Source organism: Rhipicephalus microplus, unplaced genomic scaffold, assembly GCF_043290135.1.
Source record: "Rhipicephalus microplus isolate Deutch F79 unplaced genomic scaffold, USDA_Rmic scaffold_23, whole genome shotgun sequence".
Taxonomy (NCBI): Eukaryota; Metazoa; Arthropoda; class Arachnida; order Ixodida; family Ixodidae; genus Rhipicephalus; species Rhipicephalus microplus.
In genome coordinates this window covers 3,679,433-3,696,758 of record NW_027464596.1, presented here as the reverse complement: position 1 = coordinate 3,696,758, position 17,326 = coordinate 3,679,433, and the positions used below count along the sequence as shown (strand labels likewise).

The 17,326-nt window shown below is 44.8% G+C and overlaps 2 protein-coding genes across 6 annotated transcripts in view; one reads left to right on the top strand and one right to left on the bottom strand.

Moving 5' to 3' along the window:
- Positions 1–12,676, top strand: part of LOC119169386 (monocarboxylate transporter 12) — a 65,785-nt gene extending 53,109 nt beyond the window's left edge. For all 3 annotated transcript variants that reach the window (XM_037420485.2, XM_075884076.1, XM_037420489.2), the window contains 2 exons: positions 7,411–8,187; positions 11,549–12,676. In XM_037420485.2, coding sequence (XP_037276382.2) covers positions 7,411–8,187; positions 11,549–11,727 — 956 coding nt within the window. In that variant the 3' untranslated portion in view covers positions 11,728–12,676. The remainder of the gene's footprint in view (positions 1–7,410; positions 8,188–11,548) is intronic.
- The window catches only part of LOC142786393 (neprilysin-1-like), a 557,390-nt gene that overhangs the window by 425,610 nt on the left and 114,454 nt on the right, over positions 1–17,326 (bottom strand). The gene's annotated exons all lie outside the window — the stretch shown is intronic.

Here is a 17,326-nt window from a genome sequence, read left to right as displayed (position 1 = left end):
TGCATTGGCTAACATGTCTCAATGCAGCGCGCGGTATTACTGCTAACCCTTCACAGACGCGTTAATGCGAACAGGAAGACCTTTCTGGAGCTCAACTGAGTAGATCTCAAGAACCATGGAGAAAGCAATAAGCTGAGAGGCTGTTACATCACATTTTGTGAAGCCGGAAGGAGGGAAGAGTAAAGGACTCCTCCTCGCAATTGTGGGCACGCTACGGTAGCTTTCACATGCCGAAGGGCGCCAGCAAGAGGGAGGTGACCGGCACGAGTCGATTTCGAACGCGTTGGGCGGCACCGCCGCTGACATCTGATAGACGAGCTGGAAAAGCCAAACTTGTTTTGCTGATTATGAGCAAACGTGCTGTGATTTTCGTTTGGGGAGAGCCTGTGTGCCATTAGCTACATCATTACGGCTCATATTGAGAATCTATAATGAACCTCTTAGCTTTGCACTTCATCGGAAATACGCCGAATAGAAGTGAGCAACGGTGTGAACCGGCCGGAAAATCGCCATGACAGGCTGTTTTCTTCTGCAGATACAGTAAGTTCAGAATGCAGAACATATTGTGACTGTGAAATTTTATTTGATTTGTCTTGCTATTTAGCCAGGTGAAGCGCCTCGGACCCATTCTTTGCCATGTGTGTCACAATGCGTGCGCACGAGTATTGTTCGAAGAAGCGTGGGTCAGCCGACTACGATCATAACAACAAACAAATTTGGCCATAGATGAGGTTAGCGTGCACAAAACGTACATCGGAAGCTGTATTTCGAAGATTAAATCACTTTACTGTGTGAGGCACGTCTAATTCTTCACTCGGCAAACTCCGGTGACAACAGTGGGCCATGTACTGCTTTCCAATAATTGTGACCATCGTAGACAAGAACGGTTCACCGCCACCTCTCGCATTAAGAGCCTTATACACTGCTGTTCTCGTTTAGCAATTTCAGGCTGCCTTGGCTGAGGCCGCACAGGCCGAAGAAAAACAACGAAGCTACGGCACCAACCATTTTCGGAGAATTGGTCATGAGCTTCGAAAATAACCACTTTCAACTCCAAGCGATATCAACTAAACTCGAAATCGTGAAGACCAACACTCACTGTAGGCTTCTAACACATTGCATCATCTTTGAAATGCAACAGCTGCACAAAAATGCACATTCAGAACTCCAGCTGGCTATCAACAACGCATTCATACGAGTGGTGATGTAGACAACACGACACGCCAGCGTTCCCACCTCACCTATGCCCATAACCCCTCTGCAAAAGAACGTGACTTCCTCCACACTTTTCGCTATGCAGCTCGCAGTGCGATGGCTACTCCTTAGCTTTCCTTCCTCCATGTCATCAGCAAATTCCTCGGGGAACTCGATGGTACCTGACGCAAGGCGGGCGCTGCTGCGTCTCATAGACAGGGACTATATCTTTTTTGAGGCTGTCTAAGTAACTAGTTATCCGGTATCACCTCTACTATTTCTTTCTAGCTCACTCTTTAACAACTGAGTGCCCCCATGACTTCAGTGAAACAAATCGAAAGAGAACGGGCGGCAGTTCAATGACATAGCCGCGCAAATGCTTAAAACCGCCCCGCCCCCCACAAAAAACAAAAACAAAAGAAACACAACATAAATATTACGTAGCTGGAGGAGTGAACCAGTGCCACCCTAGATGATTCGCTGCACAGACGTGCCTACGCTTGCTCTCGTCACTCGACAGACATGGATTGCCAAGCCTGACGAACTTTTTCGTGGCGTGCTGATGTGCTTGTCAGCCACTCGAGAAGACCGTGTTTTTCTGTGTCCGGGAATAACTGCAATGTGGATATGTGATGCGCTTTGTGCACTGCATATTAGCGATCTGTGCGGTTGCAAATCCGAACGGTTGGGCGATGCTTCGTGGCGAATCGTCGCGGCAAGTGAACCAAAGTTGCAAGTGTTTTCGTTTCCGAAGGACAACCGGAGAACGAAATGGGAGCTTGTCATTCGTCGAGCTGACGTCTACATCTGTTGTATTCGTGACTTGAAGGTTCGTGTGCCCATACTACATATTTTGAAGTCAATCCAACGGCACCATCTACAGCATGTTGCGCTCTTGCTCTAAAATGAAAGTGTCATGTGTGCTTCTGATTTGTAAGCACTGGCATCGAAACAATAAACGAGCGTGGCAGCGCATTTTTGGCACAGGCGTTTTTCCTTCAGCGTCGGTAAACATTTTGCCATTTGCGATTAGCCCCACGAATTTCTTGTCTTTATGCCTCGGCCTACATGATTAGAAAAATGGAACAAATGTTGTTGCATTGCTTAGTGCATTGGTTTTCTGTATTTTCTAGTTGGTGTTTCAATTACTTCAATGCGGTATTATAATTTTGCGCCTGTCTTGGCTGTACCTTAACCTGATAAGTTTCCTTGAAATTTAAATGCGTGTAGACACTTAAGGTAAAGTACTTTTCTAAATAGTTTTCAGGTGTGTGAGCTCTACTTCAAACTAGAATCTTTGAGAACCACTATCAGCGCCAACTAGGGCTACATAGTTTAATCTAGACACAGTACTAACATTTTTAGAGGCCTTAAGTTGTAGGAGCGAGGATGCGCAACATTGCGAGAGGGGTCAGAGGAAAAGAGAAATGCCGCTCCTTGTGTCGGTCACAAAAGATGTTTGTGAAATGAGAACCTTCGTATTATCTTGCAGTGATCATCATCTTGATATTGTATGGAATAGGATACTTGTGGCAGCAGCACACACACTCCTGCATAACTACGTGTTTCTAAAGACAGGTTTTCGAAAGAGTAAAAATAAGACTGCAGTAACTTTGCAAATGAGTTGCGCTGCAAGTTCAAGATAGTGTGCGTGCGTGTGGGTGCAAGTAAAGAATGAATAAAATTTAACCTATATTTTTCGTCACTTTAGTGGTCCATCAAATTTTGTTCTTATATATCGACCACAGGTTCGATAACACAAAGTGTTGCACTTATTGTGGAAGAAATGACCCGCAGATAAATCTATAAACGCTTTCAAGCACAATACATTAGTTAAACCAGCGCATTTTTTGCACAAAAGGCAGAATAAAAATGTTAAGTATGCAAAACTCTACGCGAACATAATATCAATATGATGACAGGAGACCGGTGCACGTTAAAGAACCCCAGGTGGTACTCAGGTTCACAACGGTGACAACGTTTGTTACTTTAGACAATTCTTCTTTTACGCCGTCATACCAAGACTTTTGCTTGCATTTGGACTGACACACAGAAGCGAAGTGACCCGATTTCTTGGACTCTCAGCCCCTCGCATTCCTGACAGGGCACTCCGGAGCGTTGGCGCGATGCGCGTTCGACCCACAGCGGTAGCATGAACCTGAACAACGCCTCTTCTAGAATTATGCCTGCGACTTGAGCCGAAGAGCTGGTTCCCGGCCCTCTCCTGCTCTCTCGCTCTCTCGTTCTCCGCTTCCCCAAACAGTGTCGGCTGCGAGGGCTCGCTGTGGCAGCCATTTTAAACCTTGCAGCCTTTGAGAATAAAGCAAAATCTACTGCCCTCTCAGAGGCAAACACAGTCGTGTTTCTGTGATGGCGTCACTTCCGAAACCAGAGGAAGTAGTGCATGGTTGTATGAATGCATATAGTTTCATACAAGAATACCTCGAGAGGAATGTGAAGCTGCGTTTGTGTATCCTCATGGGAATTATGGGAAGTACAGGCTTCGGATTGGATCGCGTTAGCCAGCGAACTGTCTACGGATCTTTTTCTGCAATTTCAGTTTTGTTCTTCGCGTAGAGTGCTCAGTGAGGTGGTGCAAAGGACTGAAGTTGCGCCTTTGTTCTTAAAAGAAGCTGTAAACTGAATGTTTACAGCTGTATAAGCCGTGTTTGACAGTTTAAGCCGTGTTTGACAGCCGTGTTTGACAGTATAAGCCGAAGTTGTATAAGCCGAAGCTGTATAAGCCGTGTTTGACAGTTTAAGCGAAGCGTCGTCCACTCACTGCTGCGCATAGATGTAGCGCCCCATGTCAGTGCAGAATATTGCAACGAGTTCACGTTTGTTGTTAGTGTGCCTTGCCAAACCTCGTTGAAATCAACTGCAAAATGCCGGTGGCTTGAAGTAGACGCACCGCCACGCTTTTCTGACTCGACTTCACGACAAAACGAGAAGTGCGTTGAGGGAGACCACTTGAAGAGACGCACCTGGCATCGAAGCAGAGAAAACGTGAAGTGTTTCTCACTTAATACAGTGCTGATATTTATATATATATATATATATATATATATATATATATATATATATATATATATATATATATATATATATATAAATATATATATATATATATATATATATATATATATATATATATATATATATATATATATATATATATATATTGCGTACTTTCGAGGGAAAAACCAGAATTTTTGTTTTTAAGGTTGTGAAGAATACTGCATTACATATTTATGTAAAATCTGGAACGATATGGCAGAGCAATGCATACCCTGTTGGCAAGATTTTTCCAGGTTTTACTTCCACCACCAAGTCACAAAAATCTTTTGCCATAAAGTTTGCGTACAAAAAATGAAGCAAGTTTCAATTAAACATCACTTTATATCACTTTGTTTTACACTCACCAAACAAGCCAATCCGAAGCCTGTACTTCCATAATTCCCAGGGGGGTACAAGCGCCGCTGAAAGGTCCCGCGTAGACACTAGCGCCAGATTCCTCTCTAGGTATTATTGTATGAAACTCAATGGATGAACGTATAGGGCTGTACCTTTCAGTTCGGGTAGGGAGCCTTCATGTGAACGCGTCTCAGTGCTTTCGGATGGTCTCAGCCTTTGATCAAAGCCTCGCAGCGGCAATCTAGTGGCTAAGGTACTCGGCTGCTGACCCGAAGGTCACGGGATTGAATCCTAGCTGCGGCGGCTGCATTTTCAATGGAGGTTGAAATGCTGTAGGCCCGTGTGATCAGATTTGGGTGCACGTTAAAGAACCCCAGGTGGTCAAAATTTCCGGAGTCCTCCACTACGGCGTCTCTCATATTCATATGGTGGTCTTAGGACGTTGAACCCCTCATATCAATCAATAAATTTTAACTGGATATGAAGGTGGCAATGGGTTCACAACCTCCAGTACGCGCGCTCGCTCGGGCAAAATGAGTGACGTCACGGCGGCAGTGAGCAGGCCTGAAAATATTTTTCTATGTGGCATAGAGTTAACGCACGTGGTATTGCATGGCAGTTCCGTATAAATAATCGTGCCAGACAACAAAACATGAGAATCGCACGATGTTGGGGTGTTTTAAAGGGCCACCCAATACAAAACCTCAAGATATATCTATACATAATCATCAGCAAAACCATCAAGAATGTGGGCTGGTGCGTAGGTCCGCGTGTTGCCTTTGAGACGAATAGTGGGCCATTCGCTGATTTGCCAACGAAATAATTTTGGCCTAGTTAGCACTGCGCGATTGTACTTGTAGAATGGACTCTAGGATAGCTTGCAACAGCCGATTTTACGTGCACAGATGCCTAACGTTTTCTTTCGACATGGTTGAGGCAAGCGCGAGAAGCCGAAGCTACATGCGATAGCAATTGAAACGAGGCGCATGGGGTATGATTAAGCTCTGCTCTGGAAAGCGAAGATTAAGCACCCTTCCAAGTTTTACCAATTGTGGCAACACTGTAATATTTTAAAATTATGAGCGCATGACTTCACTTGAGCAATAACCTCATCCAAATTTACTGCTAACTACGAAATTCGGCGTCGTTCCGGGAAAACGCTCTCCTCCTTCCAACGCACGTGCTGAGACAATATTTGCCTGATTAAATCTCATAGAATCCAATCTTTTTCAGCAGCGTGATTTCTCATTTCTGAAAGCGGGAAATTTGCTAGCAAAGTTTATTTATTTATTTTTTTGGCGTGTAGTGATCGCATTCTGAAGTTTGTTTGCGGCACACACGGTGATTTTCATTTTTACATGAGCAAAACCTGGCCTTTGAGGTCTCTTTTGTGAGGTCGACGACAGTATGCCATAACTACTTATCGAAAGTTTGATACCCAGATCTGTTGCCGAAGCGCATGCCTATTATCGGTTGTGTTTCATCGCCATGCTTCCCGAAATCTGATAAGATTCGGTTTATGCTCCTTGTGTTTGTGAGTCAATATATTATGTGCCACGTCACGAATAACAACACAAGACTTGTGAAGAAGTTTGTGAAGAAGTTTCCTGTCGGTCAGCGAAGCATTGCTTCCGCTATTCTGTGCTTTGGCTCATTTTGACAAAGCGCCCTATCCTCCAATTCTTTGCTGCTAATTCGGACTAGCTGCAGGAGAAGGCCTCGCGGAACAGACTTGCCCAGAATTTACAGGCATCTTAGAAGTGTGGTGGTTTGGGCTAGATGATATGACATGACGATAGCTATAGCGCGAGAACAGAACGACGACAGAGGGTCGTTTCCTTCTTGTCTCTTTGTCATCGTTCTGTTCTCGCACTGTAACTATCGTCATGTTTACAGGTACATGTGTACAACGACCGCGAACAAACAACACTCACAGAAGCGTGAAAGATACAGACAATGATTTTTCATTCATGACCGAAGGATGGTTTTAAATTTGTCAGTTCTTTCCATAAATCGCACTGTTCTTGATCGCATCGAACAGTTCACATTTCTTGAGATAGATAGTAACAACGTAGAACACATGCGTCCACAATCATCACCTCCACTCTCGAGGTTCGGGCAAATTTGATGCCAGAGCATTAAAGGGCTCGTTTCGAGGAAATTTCACCGTCGTGAATTGTGAGGCAAAAATGATCACGTTGTGCGATACTGCAAAATTAAGAAATATGCAAATAACATATTTATTAGAAAATTTATGGTCTGAGCATAGGGATCGAACCCGGGGCGTTTGCGGGCAAGCGGGTGTTCTATACCACAAAGCAAAGCACATGCATGTGAATGCAGCGAGAATAACTGTCTCTGCGTGGAAATGCAGTGAATGTAACTTTCATGCTTTACTAACACGCATATCATGTATACATGATGGCCAATAGGACATGGCATATTGCAGTAATAATGCGTGGTGCAAGCGTTAAATGCCATCGGGTGTCAGAATGTGTGATTATCATAATGACTTCACGGTTTAAAGCGGGTCATTTACTACAAAATGTGCACCCGTTACTGGGCTTATTCACCTAAGGCCACCTAGTAGATGCATAGCAAGTTAGAAAAGATTTCATGCGCTAAGTGTTTGAGGTACGCACAAGGAACAGAATATCGCTATCGCGTTTAACCCTTAAAAACAAAGCTTTACCCTCCCCAGTTTTTCTGTTCGTTTGCTTAGTTGTTTCTGCATTGGTAGGTTGTTTAGGTGACTATTTGTTAAGCTAAAATGCGTTTTTGTTTGCTATTTGTGTCTCGCAGCCATCGGTGCCGGTATGGTGTTCGTTGTCTCACCGACCATAATAAGTGAGCACTTCGTCAAGCACAAAGGCCTCGCAATGGGCATCAACTTCACCGGGGTCACTATGGGAACGTTTGTCTTTCCCAAGCTTCTGGAGTACCTCACCAAGACGTACGGCTTGCGCGGTGCTTTGCTCATCTTCGGTGCCATTGTGATGAACGGACTCGCATTCAGCCTGTTCCCGCGAACACCAAAGTGGCGAAGCGCGCCTGCCGGTGCGCCGGCTTCGCAGGCCGCTTCAAAAGGCGACAGCAAGCAAGGGACGTTACGGCACGGGCTCACCGTGTTCAAGCACCCCATCTTTTATCTCGTCATGTACAGCTTCATTGTTCATAGCTTCGGGTTCGAGTGCTACATATCGTTGTTCGTGGACTTCGCCGTGGATCGAGGCGTGGCCGTTTCCAGCGCGGTTACCATGGTGTCAATGGGAGCCATAGCCGAAGCCCTCGGCAGGCTCACACTGCCGGCAGCCGTCGACCGCGGCTGGCTGACCAACAAGCAGCTGATAGTGCTCATATTCGCGGTCCAGGGTGCTATGTTCATACTGCTTCCATTCCTCTACGTCCACGGGCTCCTCTTCGCCGTGGCTGCCATCATCGCCTACACAATAGGCACTGGCCTAGTGCTGTTTCCTGTCATCCTCGCTATTTATCTCGGCCTGGAAAGAATGTCCATGGCATACGGGATGGTCATCGCATCGGCTGGCCTGCTGTCATTCATAAAGCCCTCGGTTATAGGTAAGGAATATTGATAAGGTGCGCAAAATAACTAATAATTGTTGCTATGGGTTGTGCCCTTAAGTGTGGCTTTAAAGTGCCAAGCTCGTGGGAAGCCTCAGCGATGCAATGCAAAGCAATGTAAAGCTATGCAAAGATTGGTGGGGTTTAGCGCTGAAGAAACCTTCTATCCACTTGTGCACCTGAATGTCTCCAACTTCCGACTCGCCTCCCTCCCCCAGTCGCCTCCCGTATGCTGCCAATGGCGCGCATGCTTGGGTACGACCCTGTAAATGACGTAACTGATAGGATAGCCAATGGAGATTGCTCGCGACACCACTCCCATACAGTTTTTATTTTCCCTAGCCATATACAGATTCTTGCCTCTTACCAACAGTCACTTCCTTCGTCCTCACCCTCACTGTCCTATCCCACCTCCTAGCGTTACTATACATGGCTAGGCTGTGCTTTTCCCACTACCCTCCTCATCGCGCTCACATCACTCCTTTTTCTTACCTTCTAATATACTAGCTTATACATACTTGAGCAAGTAGGAGAAAAAAGAAATACATACCCATTAAACAGGAAAACGTACTCATGTATGCGATCTTAAAATCTTGCTGAAATACCACATCTTGCAAGCCTGTACACGGTTTGTGCTTTGATCTCTATCCTGTTCATGCCCCGCCGCAGTGGCCTAGTGGCTAAGGTACTAGGCTGCTGACCTGCAGGTCACGGGATCGAATTTCGGCTGCGGCGGCATCATTTCCGATGGAGGCGGAAACGTTGTATGCCCGTGTGCTCAGATTTGGGAGCACGTTGAAAAACCCCAGGTGGTCGAAATTTCTTGAGCCCTCCACTACAGCGTCTCTCATAATCATATGTACGTTTTGGGACGTTATACCACAAATATAAAATTATCATCAATCTATCCTGTTCGTTACCCTTTCTTGATATGCTGTGCATAACAGACTCATTTGGGCTCGACTTTAGAACTCCGCTGTGCAATGAGTACACCCCCAAGGATAAGACTGTTTTTAAGCGTAGACAACATTCTGTACCAATCATGCAGATGAGGGCTTTAAATGCACCTAGCTTTTTTCAAAAGCTATAGCTTGCAGCACTCAGCGACCACATCTCGATGACAGGTAGGAAAGAGCACTATCGCGCTGTAGCAGTAACGGACTCAGTAAGTGCCAGTACAAGAATCATTTATTCCAGATAACGTTGCTATACTTTTGCTGCATGTCTTTGCGCACGCATACGTTTGTGCTGAGTCTGCACTTTAGATGCGGTGATATGTCAGAAAGGACGACGGTTTGCCCGGCAGTTGGAAACCATGGCAAAAAAGTCGGAAAACAGAACTGTAGGCAAGTATATTGCGGGAAAGGAGAAGCTTCAGAATTGTAGTAGTCAGAACGTCAGAAGTTTACACCAAAACCTCAGACGGAAAGTGAGATAATAAAGAGTTTATATTGTAGACAGATTACGTCTGCACGGGGGGGGGGCAGGGAGGGGGTTGATAAGCTGAGCTGGGCTACGGCTATCCATTACTCCTAACCCAAGAGCCCTGTCTGGCTCACGACGGCACACTGGGGTCTTGACTGCCGAGGTTGCCGAGGAAGTGCGACGTCATTCCACCGGTGAGTGTGCTCTCACTCTGGTGAAAATCTGGACGATGCGCTCGGCACGCGTCCTACAGATGCGGGCAATTTCACATGGCCTCGAACCCACCGCCTACTAGGATACGTCCGCGTGGCGTTTGCGTAAATGCTTGGGGCTCAGTGGAGCGACTAGAGTTTTGAAGATAAGGTCCTCTTTGTCAACAACTCATATGAGTTGTTGAGCGACGGCTGTCCGAGATCACTGAAATCTGACCAAAATACTTTTACAACTTTTAACTTCGAGCGTAAGAACAAGAAACAGGGAATTTGTAAACTCGATATGCGGCTGAAAAACCTTATCACTTATCAATAACTAACAGTAGCAATGGTGTGTTATTGTGTGAAGCTTGTCAGCAGCAATCTATAGTGAAAAACGTAAATTGGAAACTTCAACAAAGCTTTATATAAGTAGCTATTCTTTACGATACTAAGTTGAATAGATGATATCAGCACTGAAGTGCATGAATAAAGACCATACAGAGACGAGTTTCTAGTATATCCGTAAAGCAAAAGGTAACGCATAACAGGGGGCACCAAGATTAGGCGCACAACAATGCAAAAAAAGTTGATTGGTATGAATAAATGATTATAAAGAGTCATGACGCCTTGTAAACTGCGCATGTTGTTCTGGAAGGCCACTGCCCGCAACGCAGAGTGCACACGAAAGCCCAGGAAAGAACTAATGTAAACACTGACCGTCGAACCGTTCAGTTAACGCCCGCAAAGCTAAAGTCACCCAAGGAAACAAATACCCAAATCACTATTAGTTAGTTGAAAGGTGCACAGTGTAAAAACCTACGTCTCATCGCTTAGAGTTAGTGCCGTGGAACCGGTCCCACCTATCACCTTCTTGTTCCACGGGCAGCGCGTTACATTGTTTCTCAGCGCTTCTGTTGTTTCGGTCGCAGGGGCGTGGCCTATGTTGTATATCTCTAATTCATTGACATTTAGGTGGATTTTCTCTATGCAGTTTCTGATTCGTTTCGTGCGCTCTTTCTTTGTTATTTGTTTTTTATTCGTTTTGTGATGGACAACCTTTCAATTCGCCGCATAAAACGGCCTAACCCTAGCGGTCTTCTCAATGATTACGTGCATCATTATGGCACTGATATGGGAACAACCTTCGAAATATCAAAGTTATGGCTCAGACTTCTGGGACTTGTAGGTATTCATTGACGAAAAAATATTTGTGTCTAGAACATATTGTAGCTAATGACAGGCACACATTTACAGAATAAAAAAACACTGTCACCATTGTTTGCCTCATTGAAAAATTTTAAAAATATATTCAAATTGATACCGATTTCACTGTTGAATAAAAATAACGAAGTGCAGCGGGTGAGAACATTAGGCCTCCACCGCAAACCAACACTCCGTTTAGAGTCACAAGCCAACACTTCAATAGCAAAGTCACTTCAGTAACTAGACAAGACATCTTCCGTCACCAGGTAACGTCACGGAATTATTGAGTGAAACATATTGTTGCACATGAAAAAAAGGGAACATGACGTCCGTTCATAGTAGAGCGCAGCAATGAAGCAAACGACCGCAATACAGAGATACAAAACTTGCACATATGTCTACTGTGCGTGCTTTTCTACGTTGCTCTCGGTTTCTGAGTTGTTGCCATTCAATACGTTCGACAAACACACGCAAAGGCACGATGTCTTTTTGTACGTAACCTTTTGTTGACACTGTCTCTGAAACGTTTTTTCTAGGACACTTCCGAGACCACGTCGGAGCCTACGATGCCCTCTTCGTCATCTGCGGATCGCTCATCGCGTTTGCAGCTATAATGTGGGTTCTTGTGTTTACGTGGGAGGCAAGAGCGAGGAAAAGAGAAATTGCTGGCAAAGGCGGTTCTGCGGGAAATGCCGAGGCCGCTACGAAAATGTAGCAATTAGAAGACGACCCTAGTTAACTAAGGGTCGTCTCTTTCAGCGCCACGTTTCATCGTAGTTGGAAAATGACAGACGCAGGCTACTCAATGCAAGCATCAGCTAGCTCAAGAGAGAAAAGCTTACCCCCTGTTTCTGTGCATGTTACGCAGGAGAAAAAGTGTTACCATAACTTTCCTCAATTTACACGAGAGAAAGGTAGCATCGAGAGGACATCTCTTACGCATACATTTTAACATCGTATGTCATCGTCATCTTCATCCCATTACACAAGACAACAAGGAGAGATATACTCCTTCAGGATTATTTGAAGTACAAACTATCGCAACCATTGCGCTCTGACGCGCACATAGCGCTATCGTACTTACTTTTGTTTTTTCGCTCTTCTTTTCCTGTCCTCCTATTGCTGGGGGTTCTTATGAAATGAAGTGCACTTCTTTATTCTATCTCTTTCCCTTATACAGAGTAGCATGTCAGCTTCTTTGTGTACGCTTGCAGAATGTCTGTTTTGTATTGAAAAGCTTTTTCTCTATATCTCTTTCCAAGCTTTTACAGATTTTATCACAGATTTCATCTAGGGGTGGCACTCGTACGCAATTTTGACGCTTATCTCTTGTATATAGACTGTTGTATTTTTTAACGAACACACCATATTTTTTTATACATGACTGTTTTCTTTTTGTGCCTTGGCGAAAAAAAAAGGGGGGGGATCGACATATCAATCTACAAGACTGTCCAGCTTTTGGGAATGACTACTTACGTACTAGTTCTCGGCGTTTGTGCTGACTTGACTTTTTCCTGGTGTCCACGTTTGCGAGCCCAGTATTTCATATAGCTGTGAGCCCTCGACCTTGGAGCATCGACTGGGACGTTTGCATACGTATGGCAGAAGCGTATCCTGTGGGCTATGTTCAGAAACGCTGGTTGAATAAAGTTACTGCACCAAGACTTGCAACAAGCAGCTTCATGACTCCGGCTAAACATGGCAGAAGAAGTCTTCACTACCATACGGCTGCGTAAGCGGCATCGCAGCTCTGACAGCTCAGAAGGTAGGTATAGAAGGATTCTATCGACTTACCGTTGACTCTGTACATCTTTCTTTTTGCTATGGCTTTTGCTCGACACCATCGCAAGATCAATGCTGTCCCCATTTGTTTATATACATTTATAATCAATCAGTTTGCAGCGACCAACTCGACGTTTGCTTTTCTCAGGTCATCATCAGATCGGATAGTTCAACAATTTTACTCGATTTCTTTAGCTAGTCCTTCATATGAAGCTTTGTATAATTAAATACATACACATAGTAATTCAACACAGCGAGGAATACAATGGCAAAACACCACGAAATACGAGCATACGCACTTCTTTCACGAAGGAGTACCTCACCCCAATGTACGCATGTACGTTTACGGGCCAAGCATATTAAGGTCTCGGCTTCTCGGAGCGCCATGTGATCACCACTGTTCGTCATGAACCGTTTAGGAACTGCAAACATTAGGTAGATTCCTATTCGCCACCGGCCCATACTATACACACTATGAGTTAAAGGTTCGTCGTCATGAACTAAAGCATTATATTTGTCTTAGCAGTGGTGTTTGAATCCCCTACAAAAATTTCCAAGGTGCTCAAGTTCTCTGTGTAAAACGGAAAACACAAACGTGCATCTATAGGTAGTAAAGTAATATATCTGAAGCACAGTTTCTTGACATTGATCTGCATTGTAATGGTGCGTTAGTGTACCAGTAGCGAATAAGGCGGTAAAAATGACATCATGTCCTACTAAAAGGTACCATGAGTAGTATGCGAAGTAGTGCATGGGTCGTCCTACAGCTTCGCTCATCGCGGGCAACGCGTCCTTGCAAGTGAAGCACACCATGCATTCACTGTAGTTTCTGTAGCTGTGACTCGTCTGAACTCTTGTTGGAGCATGCCACGCGGGTTCATCACGCGTATGCAAAATATCTTTCCCCGACGTCACCACGTGATCTCTGGGAGAGTGTAAGAAGGAGAGACCACAGTGTTTTGCCCAGCCACTTACGCAAGCCCGAACGCTCTAGCGCGGGAGCGCGTTCTGGCAGTGCTTGGGCCAGCTGTTGCGCGTGCGCAGAAAGGAATGTGCTGTACATCAACCGATTGAAATCTGCCACAAGCTACTTCCCAAGTTCCTCCCCAGTTTGAACGTTATGTTAAAATAACTTTTCTTTATGCATGCCCCTTTTATCAGCCGTTTGCTTTATTAGTGCCTTGATCACTGCCGTGGCACCAGAAAAAGCAACGAGATGAAAGCATCTGGTGTTAGGGGCAAAGCTCCTTGCGCTGTGCCTCAGTGCGTCCTCCATAGTAGCCACACGTTAGTTCTCACAATGTTGACTATGTGGCGCTGCACTGTTGCAATACGCGAAGTCATCACTAGATGGCGTAGACGCACGTCGCGCGTGGGTTAGTTTGATAGGAGTTTGACAGGATGGCGGACAGACACACCGACAGAAATACAGATGGATAGACGGACGGACACGCACACAGACAGAAAGATTGGCAGGCGGACGAACGGAGAGACAGAGAGACGAACACACAGACAGACACACCGACGGACGGCTTAGCTTAGTGCCCATGAAGCTTCGTCTCACTCATCATCATTCACTATTTGTATATAATGTGAATCTTTTGTGTGGGTTTCTCCGCAGACCACAACGTCGTTCTTAAAATTATGCGGCTGCAAGGTATTCAATGGCATGACGTAACGTCACTAGTCACGTTATGCCAAAGATATCACATTTATCGAAATGAAGTGCACAATACTTTGTATTGATGTTCTTATAATAGCAAGCTGTTTCTGTCGTATTTTTTGGGGTGGGTTAATTATTAAGTCATACTAGTCATGCAATGTTACCTATATTGTTGCAAAAACCGACAGCGAGCACTGCGACTACAGTTAGCGTTGCCACGATAAGACGCCATTACATGTTATTTTTCATGAGCACTGTGAAGCACTGACGTAGCTCTGTAAGAGAATATTTCACTACCGTGCTGAATGCCACAGTTTTGGGCTGGGTCTCATTGCAATTTTTCATCTTTCTGTTCTACCGAATTTTTCCTGCTCCGAAAAGGCTGCCGACTCCTGCCCCGCCTGCATAACCTGATCGCGTAAAGCGTTCTGAAAAAAGTTATCGCATTTCCCGGTTTGATGCGAACTGTAAGTCATCCGTAGCTCATACCCCCCCCCCCCCCCCCAATTCCTTGGCTTGCGGTAAGCGGGTATGTGCCACAGATGACGGATGCAAAGAGTTTCATGACGTACGCGACAAGTGTCACAGGCTATTCATGTGATGACCTCTTCATTGTTTTTGTCATACACTAATGCCCTTCCATGGAATGTTTGGTGAGTGTGAAGTGAAGGAGACACCTACAACATCACTCAGACGTAAGCGAATAGATAGACAGATAGATAGATAGATAGATAGATTAGATAGATAGATTAGATAGATAGACAGATAGATAGATATATATATATATATATAGATAGATAGATAGATAGATAGAGGTAGATAGATAGATAGATAGATAGATAGATAGATAGATAGATAGATAGATAGATAGATAGATAGATAGATAGATAGATAGATAGATAGATAGATAGATAGATAGAGGGCAAATCACTGAGAAATGCTTCGCATTCAAAAATGAATTGCCCTCAACGGCCAAACCTTAAAAAAATATCAAGATGATGTACATTCTTTATTCTCATCGCGTTGCATATTTATGGTATAGCATGAGTTTTTCCTGCTTCGGGCATCCAATGTGGGGTAAAGAGTACACATATAAAAACTCATAGTACAATAAGATTTCGCCTGCTCTTAGACGCCGGAAGGCTATCAAAGCATTTTTATTAAAACGTTCTCTTGCAGGTTATGGCAAGATAAGCAGGTGAAAAAAATATAAGTACCATTGAAGCTGTCCACTGTCACGCACTTGGTGCTATGTAAAACCCTGCCTACCTAAATAACAACCTCTTTGTTCATTGACCGCATAACGTTTGAGAGAAAATATTAGATGAAACAGATTTCTGTCTTAAAACCAATTAATTCCTCTGATGGCAGAAATATATATTGTAGTGGTGAAGCAGCAAGGCAATCACCAGAGGAACAGGCTCTTGGTGCTATGTGCGAGTGCTATTGCGCGAGCTGTGGACACCGAGCCCGTTCGACTGTTTTTGGCTGCACCTCCTGCCTGCGTGCTAGCAGACATCGTTACCAAACCACCTTTCAATATACACAATCCCCATATTTCACCATTACTTGGCAGTCATTAAACATTTCGCTGCACCCACACTCGGCCAAGTCACTTCTCAAGTGGCTGCTCACAAATTTGCGCAAGAAGGAGGTCGTTCAGACACTGTTTGGCCGATGTAGCATCAGCGACTTGATAGGGGCTGTACACAGCTCCAACAACACGATCGACAAACGTATTCACAGCGTTCTTATTGCACCCAACATTCAGGGTTACTTTGGAATCACTCTCTTGCCGAGGAACTCTAGTTTATTCTTTGTCGTCAATACAATACTCACCCCTGTTTTTTACACACTTCTTTTTGTAATATTGCGTAGCCCACGCTAGATAACATTAGTGAGTACTAGAGATATATCTATGAATAAGGTACGTTTCTCACTTTTGTAAATATAACTAATGTTACGGCGCGTATTTTTGTCGTAATATCTACTTTATTTGAGTGGTTGTATCTCCGAATCTGCATGCTTAGTATATCATTATTCTTTCTCTTTCTTTCTTTTTACTTCGCTCGATGAAGAAAACCTTTTCGCGACGGCTTAACTGCTATGATGGAACAATAAAACAAAGAGAATCTGTGCCCGAGCATTTAGTACAGATGTTTAACCAGCAAAGTTGAAACGTGCTGTTGCAGACGTCGCAACCGAAGCCAGAGTGCCGCTCGAGAGACCGCCCCCTGAAAGCGGGCGTTGGCCACGGCGGACATGTTCTTGCTATTGCCTCGTTGGCGCTGCTATTCCCGCAACGCCGCTTTCTCGGCTCGCCATTGTCACTTGCATTCGGTTCAGAAAACTGCGAGACCCTCGGTGCGCAGTTGCTGCTTGCGCTTCACCTCTCGAGACTTGTCTTTAACCTGAACTGTCGCATCAAAAATATATACTGCCACATCGGCCCGACGAACATGAATTTTCTCACGGATTAGTCGTCAGCGCCATTCTGGCGAATTCCTCTGCTGCACGGGCGTTCCTCTGATCTGTGCCCCGCGGATGTCAAAGTTGTCCATGCGTTCCCCATGTGGATGTTGTAGGTTGAAACTGCTGGGCACGGACTCGGTGGCACGACTTCTAAGGAATAAATGACGTCAGTGATGGCGGTCTGACTAGTGCGCGCACTTGGGTGCGACGTACAGAATGACGTAACGGAGGGGGCAGCCAACGGAGACGTTTATTGTTTCTCGTGGCGAACAGTTTCTTGCTTGGCCTAATGATATGCAGCAGCTGCTGTAAAAATGATATCAAATGTGTGATCGTCTCATTAATTCTGATTCAAATATACTATTACATTCACGTTCTCCCACTTCAGTGCTTGGGC